Genomic DNA, 13,009 nt, shown 5'->3' with positions numbered 1-13,009 from the left:
CATGATCTGAGATTAATACTGTTTAACATATAAAAAATAAAGGTGTCAATATTTGTATATTATAAAAGGAACTAAATAAATACATTAAGTTACAAACATTCAATAGAGTGTGATTATAAAAAAATAATGGCAATACAATAAAAGAGACAGCATCACAGAACCAAGTTAAACTTACATCATTCAAGTTCATGAAAATTGATCTACCCGTTCAAATTCAGAAGTCCAATCACAAGTACCATATTACCTCTCCAAAGACAACCATAGAATTTGGATCACCGTGATATATTCTGTGTTGAACAACTTTGTCAGACCAACTATTAGCTGCCTTAGGACAAACTCTCTAAATAATTTGATAGTCATTCTAATATCTCTCCAATTCACGGAATCTCTCAAGGTGAGGACCTCTAACTTTGAAATCTTCATTAATTTTACCTGACATGTAACATATTACATATGAATTTGCAAATAATGAAAATGCATAGAAATTGTAATATATAAATCTAGATAGAACTATAGTTTGGAAGGACCATTACACCTTATCTTTGTATGTTAAAAGTATAAACTAAAAGGAAATGTATCAATAGTTTTAAATTTTAAATTTCATAGAGAATAGGGAGTGCAACTTGTGCATTAATAAATTTTTTGCTTTTATCGGCAAAAAAGTGTCTAATCCATGATGCATGCTACTACGATCACATATACAGCGTTTTTTGTTTCCTTGTGAGAAGCCCAAAACTAGAAGGGACAAGGGATGAAGGAACTCCAGCTTGACTGCCATTAAAAAATTAATGTAGAAAATTTACTAAAAACCCTTCGAATGAGGGAAGTCCTTAACACAACCAACTCACTTTTTCATCACACTAATATTCAAAAGTGTGAAACAATATCATGAGAAATATTTCAAAACAATTTCTCAAATTCCAACAAAATCGGAAAACTTGAAAATAAATTTCAAATTATAATTTTGTCTAACTAAAGATTAGGGTTGTGCGAAAACCGATAACCCAACCGAACCGATAGTTAACCGGTTTCATTTTAACGGTTTATTGGTTAATCGGTTCTAGTTAATCGGGTTTTTACCGGTTAAACGGTTCGGTTTTCAGTTTCCTTATTTTTCTAACGATTTAACCGGTAAACCGGTAATAATTTAATTATATATTTTTATATTTTATAATTTGTATTAGTTATTTTATAAATAATTTTTATAGAATAATTTTTAAAAAACATTATATAGACTATATAAAATTTTACAAAAATAAATTAAAAACAAATTGAAATAATTTCATTAAAATATGTAAAATTATTTTTAGGAATTATAAATTAACAAAATCAAAATAGTTAAGCAAATTAAAATTTGATGTCTTCAAATTTAACCTTCACTTTATGTTTTAACTTTCTCTCAAATACGTCCAATACGGAAACACCTAAAATCAAAGTTATAAATTATAATTTACCGATTTAATTCCCGTTCTATCGGTTGAGAAGGGATTCTATCATATTCGCTTATATTTGGTTGGTCAAAGACTAATCGACATAATGAATTTGAATTTTCTCAAGAAACATATAAAACCTAACATCTATAAAATATATTATATTGTTACAATAAAATTATATATTATAACATATTCCTAAATATATCAATAAAATATATTATTATAATATAATATAATATATTTATATTATATTATAATAATAATATAATATATTATAATAGAGACAAAAAAAAGGATGGCGAATAGTATAATAGGAAAGTACAAACAATAATTTAAAAAAATATATTTTATAAATTTATTACTTAATTTTAAAAAAATGAATTATCGGTTCCTGGTTAAACCCAGTTAACCGGCCAGAACCGACCAAAACCGGTAGAACGAGAACCGGTAAAACCAATATCATTAACGGTCGGTTAACCGGTTTGTAAAATAAAAGCTAAAACCGGTATTAACCGGAACCGTTTAACTGGTTAACCGGCCGGTTGAACACCCCTACTAAAGATATATAAATAACTTAAGCGAATGTAGAAGCCTTCATATGGAGAGTTTACCATCTAATTGTGGTTTCAAAGGTCCATTAACATTCAATATATAACCAATAACTGGAATGTTTGGTTATTCTGATCAGCAGAGCAAAAACTCCCAAGGCATTCTAATCTCTGATAATCAAAGTCATAGATATCAAGAAATAACTTTAAAATATTTTATTAACAAAAGATCATAGATAGAAAACTAAGATGAGACATGAATAATAGTAGGAAAAAGAAGATGATGACCAAGTCCGATCCAAATAAAGAATTTAGAGGATCATAAGTGACTTTGTAGAAGTTACTATCATGAGTAACGGTTGATTAGTTCATAGAAAAAACAATCAATCAATAATGTTTACATGTCAATTTGATCCAATATATTTTTCGATAACATCATCAAAATTGAAATCTCTCTTAATTTGGAAGAACCCTGAAAATTTAAAAAAAAATAGTTTCAATTTCTCTTTCTGTTCAAATTTTTACTCGAAATTTTAGACAACAAACATTACCTTGATTTTCATGAGTAGTTCGTAACCGGACATTCCGGGCAACACACTTCACCTTAGTATTAATTCAACTAGATTATCGTTTCTTGAATTTATTTAAATCGTTTTATCCGGTCCGTGGTATGTGCATTCTCGGACCTTCACTATTATTGTAATGTGAACATTTCTCCTACCTCTACTTACAAAATGTTCTTGAAGATTTCATAAAGATCTCCTTTTAGCGATTTTGAATCTTTTGCATTATCAAGCACAAAACGATGACGTGTTTGAATTCTGATCTCTTCTCTCAAAGCTTTTCTCAAATATTAATTTCTTATTTAATATTAATACAAAATTTAAATTTAATAAAAATATACAAAAATATAAAAGTTTTCTTATGAATTAGTGATAAATATAAGTTCAATTTTAAATTGTTTATACACATAATAAGAATATTTAAAAAAATAAATAATATTCATAATATAAGAAATATATGAGTAAAAAAAACTAAATAAAATTTAATGTAAATTTTATTTTAAATAGGTTGCAAATTTAAATTTAATAAAAATATTTTTATTGAAAATATAAATTATATTAAATTAAATATAAATAATACAATTTTTATAAGTTTAATGCAAAATATAAAAGTTTATTTATGATTTAATGATAAATATAAATGTAATTAAAAATTATTTATAAACATAGTAAGAATATTTAAAAAAAAAATTAATAGTCTTAATATAAGAAATATATAAGTAAAAATTTAAATAAAATTTAATACAAAATATATTTTTAATAAGCTTGATCTAAATTAAAATTAATTGAAGTAAATTTAATAAAAAATTTAAATTATATTAGATTAAAGAGAAGAAAAATAAATTTAATAAGTTTAAATTTAAATTTAATGAAAATACATTTAATGCAAAATATAAAAATGTGTTTATTAATTAATAATAATTTTGAGTTTAATTAAAATTTTAAAATTATTTATACATATTATAAGAATATTTAAAAAAAAAAAGTGATAGAGGGAGGAAATTTGAGAGAGTGAATGAGGAAGGGAATGATGTGTCACGGAAAAAAGATAAAATGTGAGGATAGAGAGAAGAGAGAAAAATTTTGTTATTTTTTTGACTAATCAAATTTGCCGCCACATCATTCCCTCCCCATTCCCTCTCTCAATTTCCCTCCCCCAATCAATTCTCTTAAAAAAATATTCTTAATAAAATATATATATATATATATATATATATATATATAAAACTAAATAAAATTTAATTCAAAATATGTTTTTAAAAAATTTAATACAAATTTTAATTTAATAAAAATCATTTTAATGCAAAATTAAAATTTAGTGAAAATTTTATTTATATTTTATTAAATAGAAAAAAATATAAATTTAATTTTAATTTACTTTTTTTCAAATATAAAAGTGTGTTTATTAATTAAAAATACAATAAAAATTTTATTGAAAATTTAAAATTATTTATAAATATATTAAAATATTTAAAAAAACAAGTAATATTCTTAATACAAGAAATATATAAGTAAAAAACTAAATAAAATATAATGAAAACATTAAGTTTAATGCAAATTTTAAATTTAAATTAAATTAGATTATAAAAAAATGATAAGAAGTTATAAATAATAAATAAATTTAAATTATATTATATTTAAAGAAAAAAATTAATAAGTTGAATGCAAATTGAAATTTAATTAAATACATTTAATATAAAATATAAAATTTATTTATGAATTAATAATAAATTTAAATATAAGTCAAAATTTTAAATTATTTATAAACATTTTAACAAATAAATATTATTTTTAATATAAGAAATATATAAGGAAATCTAAATAAAATTTAATGTAAAATTTGTATTAAATATGTTTAAATCAAATTTAAATTTAATAAAAATAAGTTAAATGTAAAATTTAAATTATATTAGATTAATTTGAAAAATATAATTTGTATAAGTTTAATAAAAAAAATATGTTTAATGCAAAAAAAAATATGAATTAAATATAAAAATATGTTTAATTTAAAATTTAAAATTATTTATAAAAATAATAAGAATATTTAAAAATAATATATGATTAAAAAATATATGATTAAAAAAAAAACAATTTAATGTAAAATATGTTAAATGCAAATTTAAATTTAATAAAAATATGTTTAATGCAAAATTTAAATTTAATGTGAAAATAAATTTATATAAAAAATAATAATTATTATGTTAAAAATAAAATTAAATAAAGTAATAGTTTTGATTTAAATTTGATATATTTAAAATTAAAATTATATATGATTAAATATAGAAAATGTAAAATAAGATTTTAATAAATTTAATACAAATTCCTTCCTTTCATATAACCTCAAATTGATTCTATTTCATTCTACTTCATCCATATCTCAGGAAAAATTATTGGGTTTCATTTCGATTAAAGATATGAAGAATAAAAGGGATGAAATGGATCCAAATTTGCATTTTCAAACTGAAATGAACCACCATATAAAAATGAGAAAGTTATTTTATTTTATATAATATTTTTTATATAAGGTATTTTGTTTTAATATTTATGTAATATATTTTATTTTAGTTTATAATATTTATTTAAATAATTTAATTTAGTAGGTTTAGTTTTAAAATATTATATGTATAAAAGAAAGTAAATATGTGTATTATTTTAATATATTTTATTTTAATATTCATATAATGTATTTTATTTTAATATATTATATTTAAAATTTATTTTATTTTAATTATTTAATTAAATACTATTAATTACATTATTTATATTTATAAAATAAAGTAATTAATGAGTTTAAAGAGAGAAAATAATTAATAGGTTTAAAGGAAGAATGATAATTAGTAAGGTTATTAATAGATTTAGAGAGAATTTAGATATTTTGAAAAATGAAATGAAAATATGGTTATTATGAGAAAAATTCTTTGAAACATGTGAAGACAAATAATTACTACCATTTCTTTCAATTTACCGAATCAATTTGTAAAATAATTCAGTTTATTGTTTAATTTTTCAAATTAATATATTTTTGCATAAAATTAATCTATTTTACTGTTAAATTCATGTTTTTAAATTATTTTATTTATATTTAAACTTATTATTAAATATATATTTAAATTATTATTTTTATTAAAATATTTAAATTATTATTTTTATTAAAATATTTAAATTAATATTTTTATAAATTTGATTATTTATATTTTGATATCTATATTTAAATTATAAATTTTTATAAATTTGATTTTTTATATTTTTATATATTATATATTTAAATTATAATTTTTATAAATTTGATTATTTATATTTTGATGTATATTTTAAATTATTATTTTTATAAATTTAATTATTTATATTTTAATATATATATATATATATATTTAATTCTTATTTATATAATATAATAAATATTTATTTTACCATTCTCATAAATAATTTATAAATATTAATAAATTTAAAATATTTTAATTATAATAATTTAATAATTTAATAATGAATAAAATTATTATAATCATCTTTCTCTATATTATTGACGATTTTACTATAACTTTTTTGGTCGCACGTCCCACAAATTATGATTTATTTATTTATTTATTTATTTGTAAGTTATTCATCTCAGTTTGAATAAGTTGGTTTTGACCTCGTTGATTTTCTTCTTTCTCAAATTTTTTTGAGCATCTCTAAAATTGTTAACACTAAATTTTATGTTAGGTTGTTGTTTATAAATATTTTGGCTTATGTTTTTATTATTGTTTATTAATTAGATTCGACTTAATTTGGTAACACTTTTAACGATTGTATTTTCTTTTAATGTTTTTATCTTTATATTTAAACTTTTATCATTTATATAATATTGGATGAAATTTTTAAATATATATATATATATATAAATTTATAATTTAAATATATATATATATATATATTAGAATATAATAATCATATAAAAATAATATTTTAAATATTTTAATAAAAATAATAATTTATATATATATATATATATATTTAGTTTAAATGTAAATAAATAAATAAATTAAGATAAAAAGGAAACTAATTTAATTTAATGATAAAGGTAGGTTAATTTGAGAATGAATAAACAAAATAAGTTAGTTTAGAAAGGAATTGTTACAATTTATCCCTTCATCGCTGAATCAACGTTCAAACAAAAATAATTAGTTTATTTCAACATGTTTTAAATATTTATTATTTTAATTTATAATATTATTTGTAGTTATATTTTTATACAAAATATTATGATATCATTAAATAAAAATAATAAATAATATTTTTAAGTAATCTATTATTTATAAAAAAAATATTAATAAAAAATAAGTTAAACAAAAATAAATTAAAAAAAAGTTAAAAAACAAAGTAAAAATATTTAAATTAAAAATAAATAAAATAGTTTAAATTTTAATATAATAAAGTGATGTATTTCAGACTTTATTAAAAAAAAAATATTAATAAATGATGTATTTTAAAATTATTTATTAATATAAAGATAAAGTCATAAAACATATATAAAATCAAAACCAATATCTCATTTAAAATATTATGAAACTAACCCTCCTTCACTAACTAATGCTGAAGTTTTAGTCAACCATCTATGGCAGTGGAGGAATCTGGGTCGCCGCCAGACACTATAACCACCACCGGAGATGATTTATTCAGCTTCCAAGACTCTCCTCGTCGGAGAAGATGTACCGGAGGCTGCGACAGACCGGTAAGTGTGTGCCTGTGCGATACAATACCTAAAGAACCCATCTTGACGGGAACTCAAGTGCTGATTCTCCAACACCCTCACGAGCAGCGCCACAAGCTGGCTACAGTGCCTGTCCTCGTCAAGTGCCTCCGCAATTGCACTATTTTGGTTGGCCGGCGGCTCTGCTATGGTCATTCTCCTCTCCTCGATTCTCTTCATGACGCCGCTGTTGAGAATCCTGACCATCAGTTCAGGTCCATCTATCTCTTCCCTGGTAAAGGATACTTTTTATTCACAGTATTTTTTTTTTTTTTTATCTTAAACCATAACCTTTAGATGGAATTCAGATGAGGTAGGAAATTTGGTGGAATGTCAGACACATATAACATATATTGTACTAAATGATTCCTGCAACGATGAGGCTTGTCTTCAATTGCATTGTTTTTCTTTACTTAAGAGTAATGTACTATGTTGTTGATTATGTGTTCTTGTTTACACAATTGGATTGGAGCTTAGTTTTAACTTAGATTTGGTGTTCTTGACTAGTAAGATGCCAAAGACGATATGGTTTTGTTGTAGTTAGCTTTTTTTTTTCTTCATAAACACATCTAACATGGATTTGGAATTTGGAGGAGCCCAGGTAGTAGTGACACCATTTGCTTTGAATTTGTGAACTTAACATAGGTAGATACATCAATAGAGATGGTCATTCATATGAAGATTACAATCAATTGAATTTGTTGCTCGATTGTTGGACAATTGTAGTCGTGAAACAGGGTTGTCTATGAAGAATTTTCCTTCTTTCTCTCCAAACTCATTTTGGATTAACCTAAAGTTATTATAAGCTTTAAGGATAGTGGAATGGTTTTTATCCTTTTGGCTTTCTATGATATGAAACTTTGCTGGATATATATGATTGCCAATGAAGAATGATTATAGGGTAATCACTTTTTTCAGTTTTGAGGAGGAAAGGCATACATAAGAGGTAGATGAAGTCTATAACTGAGAAAGAACTCAAAACTTGAAATGAAACATTGACTATGAGAAAGATAAAGAACATTATCATCATGTCCACACAGAAAGGTATTAATTAAGTGATCATTATGAAGACCTTTTGATATAAGAGAATACTTTATGAGTTCGATTTCAGGATGTTGAGGCTGTCCTTTGTTTTATTTGGTGAATTTGTGCACGTGTGATGTCTAATCATTCGTTCCAGTATAGTTAGAACATGTTTTTAAATGGATTCCATTTGATGATCTTAGCGATTTGATGCTCCAACTCCTTTGGATATGTGTTCTAGTTTAAGAAAAAATTACTGAAGTTCATTTTTCTTCCGAAAGACGCATCAAAGGCTCGTTTCATATACCTGCTCTGCTGTAAGTTATTGGTTAGCTTCCTTAAGTTCTTAAATCACCTCTGCCCAATTTTTGCACCTCCTTAATCTCATTCTTTAGGTAAAATATTTGTTTCATTTGGTTAATTGAAGATGAGAAGTAGGTTCAGGCAAGAAAACAAGCATGTTGCAAGTTAAATAGCAAAATGAACTTTTGATATAAACTTCTTTCCTAATTGGTTTTAAAATTTCTGGGTTGACTGATTTCTTCGTGGAACTCATATTTATTCCGACAACTATTGATATTCATTTCAGGTACGAATTCTTCTACTGCAGTTGAAATCGGCCAGTTTCTGTCATCCCCAACCGCATCTCATATTAGCAACTACATGTTGATTGCTTTTGATGGAACTTGGAAGCATGCAAAAGAGATGGTAGACGCAAGTTTACCATTTCTATCAAAGTTTGCTGTTCCTATTTGTTTAGACTATGATGAAAAAGAGGACGGTGGCACTATGTTTGATTCTGATTTGATTCTTAGGAAGGAACCATTTAGTGGGTGCAAGAGTACATTGGAAGCCATTGCACGGATTTTGCATTATCTTGAACCTAATGGGGCTGAGATTGAAGATAAGTTAGTTCAGATTCTAAGAGTTATGGTTGGTTTCCAATCTTGCAATTTAAGACCCACAAAACCAAGGCCAAAGTTATTAAGGAAGTGTAAAAGAGAAAAGAATGATGTTAATACTAGTTGAAAAGGGCTGTTGTTCACTCTTCTTTAATTTATCCATCTTCTCTTGAACCAATCCTAGAACAAGTATTTGGTATCAAAATGAAGGTCTAGAACAACCTTTTAATTCATTTAATTTAATTTTTATCCATTTTATACTATTGAATTTTGATTCATAATACTATTTGGAGTTGGATTTAGGTTTGAAAGATAAAACATTAATAAATTTATAAATATATGTTTAATTATTGTGTATAAGAATATTATTTTTTATGTATGTTTTTTGGTATCATGAAATGTCTTAAATATACTGTTAAGGTTTGAACAAAAAATGTCATTTATATTCTTATAATAAATTTATGTTATTTTATTTAAATTTTATTGATACTAGAAGATGTGAGGACACATACAAGTTTGCTTTTATGAAATACTTGTTTTATAGGGAGATTAATACAAATATTTCACCATTTACCATTTCTTATTTTCTTAATTTGCTTCAAATGAGAAATGAATTTGAAATCATTTTAAGTTATTAGGTGTATATAATTAATGAATCTCAATTAGTGAACATGTGTTAATTTGCTTCAAATGAGAAATTAAATTGCAATCATTTAATTTAGTTAGGTGTATATAATTAATGAATTTCAATTAGTTAAAATTCATAACTGGTAGAGACTTTTATTAAATTAAAGTTATTTAGAATTTATTATTTTGTCAAATTAAATGAGATTTCAAAATTTAATTAGACATAAATTAAATTTTTTTTTTTTTTCAAAAACTTAAACAAACCCAAGACTATTAAAATCTCGAGTAGTATCTTATGATTTAAATCTCGAGTAGTATCTTATGATTTTACGATTTTTCGTTAGGTTTAAACTTTAAATTTTAAATAGTAAGAGTTTACTTATTTATATTTAAAAAATAAAAAATAAAAAATAAAGTTATTATTTATTTAAATAAATAAATTAATATAAATAATTTTATAAGTAAATTTTTTTATAGTGTTATTTACTTATTATTAATTTTTAAGTAATTTTATAGTAGAAAATATAATTTTTTAAAATTAATTATATATATATAAATAATAATAATATATAATTATTATTTTTTCAAATTAAAATTTTACGATTTCATATAAATTTAAATTTTACGAGTTTACAACCGAGATTAACGATTCTACTTAAAATCGAGACAACTTTGATGAATCTAACAAATACAAATCAAAACTTAATATGGAATAAATAAAATTGGTCAAATAAAATAAAAATAAGACCACCCCAAAATGTTAATTTAAGTGTAAGATAATTAAAATCAAGGGGGCGGGACGTTGCAGGTTCTGTCGCTCCTTCGTTTATTTTGAGAAAGCACAGTTTTTTTGGTCTTTCCATTTTCGCAAATCTCAAAAGCCTAAAAAGTTGGAATGCAATTATTCACTTTCTTTACAGCAAACAAACGCCTCTTTCTCTCTCTCTCTCTATCTCTTTGAACACTTTTTCTTTCTTTTCATCACCATTTCTCTTCAATTTCTCTCTACTGGTACTGGACTCTGGACTCACCTCATTGTCATCTTCCAGAGAGAGAAAGAACTTAAAGAGATCTTCCAAGGTATGTTCATCGCTTCGTCTTTCACGGAACTCCATTTCCTTATCTTTTTTCCAATTCGATTTGATTTGATTTGATTTGATTTGATTTGCATTCTCTTATCTTGATCTAAACTGTATGTTGTATGCTGTTTCAATTTAACTATGTGTTTTCTTTGCTAATCTCGAACTGGCGAACTTCTGATCTCAGTAGAAAAGCTTTTTTATTTGAGTTTGTGTTTATCTAAGTAATTACGTTCCTTTTAATGCTAGGTAAGATTACATTGCTCCTTATTACATTCAGTTAATCAGTCAGAGTGAAGAGAATCTGTTTATTAGGGGAAAAAAAAGTTAAATCCCGCTTATTTCTCTTATCCAATTTATTCTCCTCAGCCATTAATTAGGTCATTTGATAACAAGTAGACTAGCCTAGATAGCTCAAGGGAAGAAGCGTTTGACCAAATATGTAGAGTTAATTGTTTTGTAGTCCAATTCTCAGCATTTCAGGCTGTTTTACTTCAGAAATGTGGTGATATTGTTTAATTATTATGTTTTTAAAAATGGAAAATATTCATTAGTACTGTAGGCATGTAGAATCTCCATGCTTTTGGTATAAACAAATTATTAGCACTCCCAAGGTAAATATTTTTTTATCATCACATGAGCTCATTTTTGCAATGTACAGTGAAGGGAAGATAATTATCCTGAATTTATGTGCTCGCTTAACATGATTGATTGGGAGTTATGTAACTTTGTTATTGTCACCTTACAGTTTGATTGCTAGCTACAAAAGGTAGCATTTTCGTACCGTGTTTTGTAAGTAATGCTTTCTTTTGGTGATTCCGGGAGAAAGCATCTTAATGACAACTTTTAACAAGTTGAGAATAATTTGTCCATTCTTTGTAATTAATGTTGACTTAAGATTGATGAAATCAATTTGTTGTTTGTCTGGCTAGGATACTGTTTTGATGATACTCATATCTTTATTACTTCTGCATAAACTGGTGCCTTTGTAGTTTTGTCTTTTGAGGAAATCCGGTCAACTGCACGTGTGATTTTGGACGTCTTTATACTTTCTGGAAGGATAACAATAAAAATATCAAACAATGTCTGGATCAGCGAAAGCTCTGGAACCTGCATTTCAAGGGGCGGGGCAGAGAATGTATCTTTTAACTGATGGAACAATTATTTTGTTCTTGTTATTTTGCCTGGTCTGAGTATATGCATATATTTGTTAAGTTTGTTTTTTGCTAATGACATTCAGTTGTATTTGACCTTAACATATTCATAGAGGGACCGAAATATGGAGAATTGAGAACTTCCAGCCTGTGGCTTTACCAAAATCTGACTATGGAAAATTCTACTCAGGCGATTCATACATTGTCTTGCAGGTTCTTGGAGATTTTTTTTGTCTCTTGGTTCATCATCAATTCAGTGTGCTAATAGACTTAATCAGACAGAGACACAATTTTTTTATGGAAATAGTCATTTTCCTTGAGACTGGACAAACATCTATTTCATGGCTCTATTTGCTTGTTTGTGCAGACAACTGCTGGAAAGGGAGGTGCTTATCTATATGATGCTCATTTCTGGCTTGGAAAAGATACAAGCCAGGTTTGCCTTTTCTCCAACCTTTTCAGTATCACAAAATTCTCCTTGCTTTTTCAGATTTGATTTCCTTATACTTGTTATGGACTTAATAGGATGAAGCTGGAACTGCAGCTATTAAAACTGTTGAACTTGATGCCATTCTTGGTGGCCGAGCTGTGCAACACAGGGAGCTCCAAGGCTTTGAATCTGAAAAGTTTTTGTCTTACTTCAAGCCATGCATTGTACCCCTGGAAGGTGGTGTTGCATCTGGTTTTAAGAAGCCAGAGGAGGAAGAGTTTGAAATACGATTATATATTTGTAAAGGGAAGCGAAATGTTAGGTTGAAGCAGGTACAAAAGCTTCCCATTTTGACATTTCTTTCATGAAACTATAGATGAATAGTATAATGAGTTATGTTTCTTGTCTCCATGTTGTTAGGTCCCCTTCTCCCGTTCTTCACTAAATCATGACGATGTGTTTATCCTTGATACCAAAGAGAAGATTTTTCAATTCAATGGTGCCAACTCCAGCATCCAGGA

At 24.9% G+C, this 13,009-nt stretch overlaps 2 protein-coding genes across 2 annotated transcripts; both read left to right on the top strand.

Annotated features, from left to right (window-relative positions):
• The first annotated feature begins 7,102 nt into the window (after positions 1–7,102).
• LOC124918263 (tRNA-uridine aminocarboxypropyltransferase 2-like) lies at positions 7,103–9,434 on the top strand. Its single transcript, XM_047458465.1, has 2 exons — positions 7,103–7,508; positions 8,886–9,434. Exons 1-2 carry the CDS (start codon positions 7,139–7,141, stop codon positions 9,323–9,325), a joined length of 810 nt encoding a protein of 269 aa, XP_047314421.1. The 5' UTR covers positions 7,103–7,138; the 3' UTR covers positions 9,326–9,434.
• A 1,301-nt stretch (positions 9,435–10,735) lies between these two features.
• Positions 10,736–13,004, top strand: LOC124918262 (villin-3-like; the record flags this gene model as incomplete). Its single annotated transcript, XM_047458464.1, has 6 exons — positions 10,736–10,905; positions 11,897–12,042; positions 12,172–12,271; positions 12,426–12,494; positions 12,584–12,820; positions 12,909–13,004. Coding segments are annotated over exons 2-6 (558 nt in total), but the record flags the coding sequence as incomplete, so codon positions are not given.
• Between the last annotated feature and the right edge of the window lie 5 nt (positions 13,005–13,009).

The sequence above is a fragment of the Impatiens glandulifera genome, unplaced genomic scaffold (genome assembly GCF_907164915.1).
Source record: "Impatiens glandulifera unplaced genomic scaffold, dImpGla2.1, whole genome shotgun sequence".
NCBI classification, from domain to species: Eukaryota; Viridiplantae; Streptophyta; class Magnoliopsida; order Ericales; family Balsaminaceae; genus Impatiens; species Impatiens glandulifera.
This window is presented reverse-complemented; position numbering and strand designations above follow the sequence as displayed.